The sequence below is a fragment of the Phytophthora parasitica genome (genome assembly GCF_000247585.1).
Source record: "Phytophthora parasitica INRA-310 unplaced genomic scaffold supercont2.45, whole genome shotgun sequence".
In the NCBI taxonomy this organism is placed as follows: domain Eukaryota; phylum Oomycota; class Peronosporomycetes; order Peronosporales; family Peronosporaceae; genus Phytophthora; species Phytophthora nicotianae.
The window spans coordinates 76,945-79,717 of NW_008649031.1; the positions used below are offsets into that span (position 1 = coordinate 76,945).

At 49.1% G+C, this 2,773-nt stretch overlaps 2 protein-coding genes across 2 annotated transcripts; one reads left to right on the forward strand and one right to left on the reverse strand.

Moving 5' to 3' along the window:
* Positions 1–12: 12 nt before the first annotated feature.
* PPTG_14876 (hypothetical protein) lies at positions 13–399 on the forward strand (the record flags this gene model as incomplete). The annotated part of the gene is made up of 1 exon (XM_008912215.1): positions 13–399. One exon carries the CDS (start codon positions 13–15, stop codon positions 397–399), a length of 387 nt encoding a protein of 128 aa, XP_008910463.1.
* A 1,469-nt stretch (positions 400–1,868) lies between these two features.
* Positions 1,869–2,270, reverse strand: PPTG_23631 (hypothetical protein; the record flags this gene model as incomplete). Its single annotated transcript, XM_008912216.1, has 1 exon — positions 1,869–2,270. One exon carries the CDS (start codon positions 2,268–2,270, stop codon positions 1,869–1,871), a length of 402 nt encoding a protein of 133 aa, XP_008910464.1.
* Positions 2,271–2,773: the final 503 nt, after the last annotated feature.

The window sequence follows — 2,773 nt, forward strand, 5'->3', positions numbered from 1 at the left end:
TTGTGTGCCGTGATGCGCTGGAAGAAGATTGGGTGGATGGCGTTACTACGAACGTCTGACGCACGTGCAAGTGATTTGGAGACGAACTTGCAACTTTTACAAACGTTTACAAAAGAAGACCTTCTCCAAGACAACAACATCGACAGTATGCTTGCTTGCATCGCGGCCCACGTGTTGTGCGGACACGTCCGCGAATACCGCCCGCTCTTGGCCAAGCTGTCGGCCCAACGCTTTCAAAAGCTTAACGAAGTGTTCGATGGTAGAAGACTCGAGACACTGGATCAAGCTATGGACGTCTTGCACCCAGCTCCGTGGTTCCGCTTTCAAACGCAGACGAATTCTGTCCGTGATCCACACGCTTTGCAAGAGCTTGAAGACTTCGACCATACCAACAAGTGACCAACGAAACAAGTCAAGAACGAGCGCAAGATTGACGCCTTCGACACCAGAGCTGACCGAGCACAAGAAGTCTCCAATCTCACAAGTACGATCAATATTTTGAAGTGCGATGCCGCAACTCATGCAAATGATATTGTTTCTGCTTCCGCGTTGCGCAAGGAAATGAGTGCCAAGGACAAGCTGATGATCCGACGTATACGCAAGTACCGACTCTTTCCAACCGCCGAACAGCGCAAAAAACTTCATCAATTTATGGGGACCTGCCGATGGACATACAACAAAGGCGTAGCGCACTTTCGTAAGACCAATGTGTCGAGTGCACAAACATTGAGAGATCTCTACGTTACAGAGAAGTCCAAGAAGCAGCGCGTGTACCCAGAAGACATGGAGCCTCCGCCGCAGTGGGCGTATGAAACGCCAAAAACCTTTCGGTTTAACGCGCTTCGCAAGTTCGAGAGTGGCGTGAAGAGTGCTTTCAGCAACAAGATTAATGGAAACATCAGCAAGTTCAAGATCCAGTTCAAGAGTCGGAAGAAGGACGGGCGCTACTTCACCTTCTGTGAAGATGCCGGAAGAGCCAATATCATGTACAAGACTGGCGAGTCGAGAGCAATGCTATCGATTTCCAAGCTGAAGAACATCCCCATTAAGTGCGACCCAGGCATCGAGATCACCAACGAGATCCAGATCACGAACACCAACGGCTTTTGGTACGCAGTGATCCCGCAATACGTTCGACCTGGCGAGTTCGACAATCGTGGAAAAACGATCGCCTTGGATCCGGGAATGAAGGCGTTCATGACCGGAGTCGATCTTGACGGAAACGCGCTTCACATCGGTCGTGGGAACAAAGAGCATTTGGACAAGTATCGAGCCCGAATCCGAAACGCACAACAGGAGATGGCGTCGATCAAGAACTTCAAAGGCCATCGTTCAGGAAGGCAGTGGCGAGCGCTCGCGAGAGCCAAGCGAGCGTTCCACTGCGCCACCGCCAAACTGAGCAACTGCGTGAAGGAGATGCACTACCAAACGAGTACGTACTTGACCAAGCACTATGACACCATCATTCTCCCAGTCTTCAACTCGAGTGTTATGGTGAAAAAAAGCAACGCGCGTAACCACACGTTCAATAGACTACTCTCGGGTCTCAAGCACTTCCAGTTCAGGAAACTCCTACAAGCGAAGTGCGAACTCATGGGCAAGTCATTGGTCGTTTGCTCAGAGATGTACTCGAGTCAGACATGCGGTCGATGCGCAAGACTTCATCTAAAACTTGGGAGCCGAGACATGTTTTCGTGCCCACATTGCGAACACGTTGCGGGTCGAGACGTCAACGCAGCTTTCAACATCTTGCGCTTTGTATGCGCTGGATCACTGGCGGTGAGTGCAACCCATCACTGACTCTACCGTTTCTACCATTTTTTTTAACTCGGGTTACAGCGAGAATCGACAGAGTTAGCTAGAAATAGTTAGCTTTTGTTAGGAAATCTGTAACGGTCCTCATGAAGCCGTTGGACCACGTGGAGGTGACCGTATTTGGCAACCCAGTCCGTCACGTCTTCGGCGAACTTTTCCGAACAGTGTGCTAACAACCAGTCCACGACCTCGAGATGAAAGTACGTTGAGACGCAGTTCATATCTGGCAGGCAAGACGGGCTGCGGAATTTGCGAAACACCCGCAAAAGCGGGGCCTCCTCGTCGCAGACCGCGCGAGCGAGCGTTTTCGGGAGCAAGAAGGCGTTTACCATATTTGAAACATCGCTACCAATGGTAGCGCACACAGCGACCGGCGCATAGCGAAAGAGCTTATCCACCGCGACGAGCAGAGGAGTCAAGCTGCCGTCGATCTTCAGCTTCTTGTTCGCTCGCATCGTTTGTCCCAAAAGAAAAGTAAAAAATCGTAACTAATCGCATCGGTAAGGTGAAAAAAATCGTAAATAACGGAAAATATTATAGATGGCACTGAGAATGTTCCTACTAGTTCTCTATGCCTGAATATATGGATGTAGCTGGCTAAGCAACCCCGCAACGCGTACGCTGCGAGTCTTTCTAGCTACCTTTTTTTCTGCCTTGCTTACAAACCTCGTTCAGCCAATGATCGACCACTTCACGAACATGCTTCTAAATCCTTTTTGTACGAAAACGAGAACACATATTTCGTTCGGACTGAGTTCTCATTGAAAACAACTATATATTTTTTCAACAAAAATGAAAGTGGACATTGTCGGCGCCCCATGTAATAAGATCGATGACGTCGGCAGTTAGGTCTCGTTTTTCACTATGCGCCGCTAGCTCCTGTTGTCATTATTGGCGCGAAAGTACAATCCAAATGCTCGATTATTATTGGTTCGAAAAGTACAATCCGTTTTTTTTT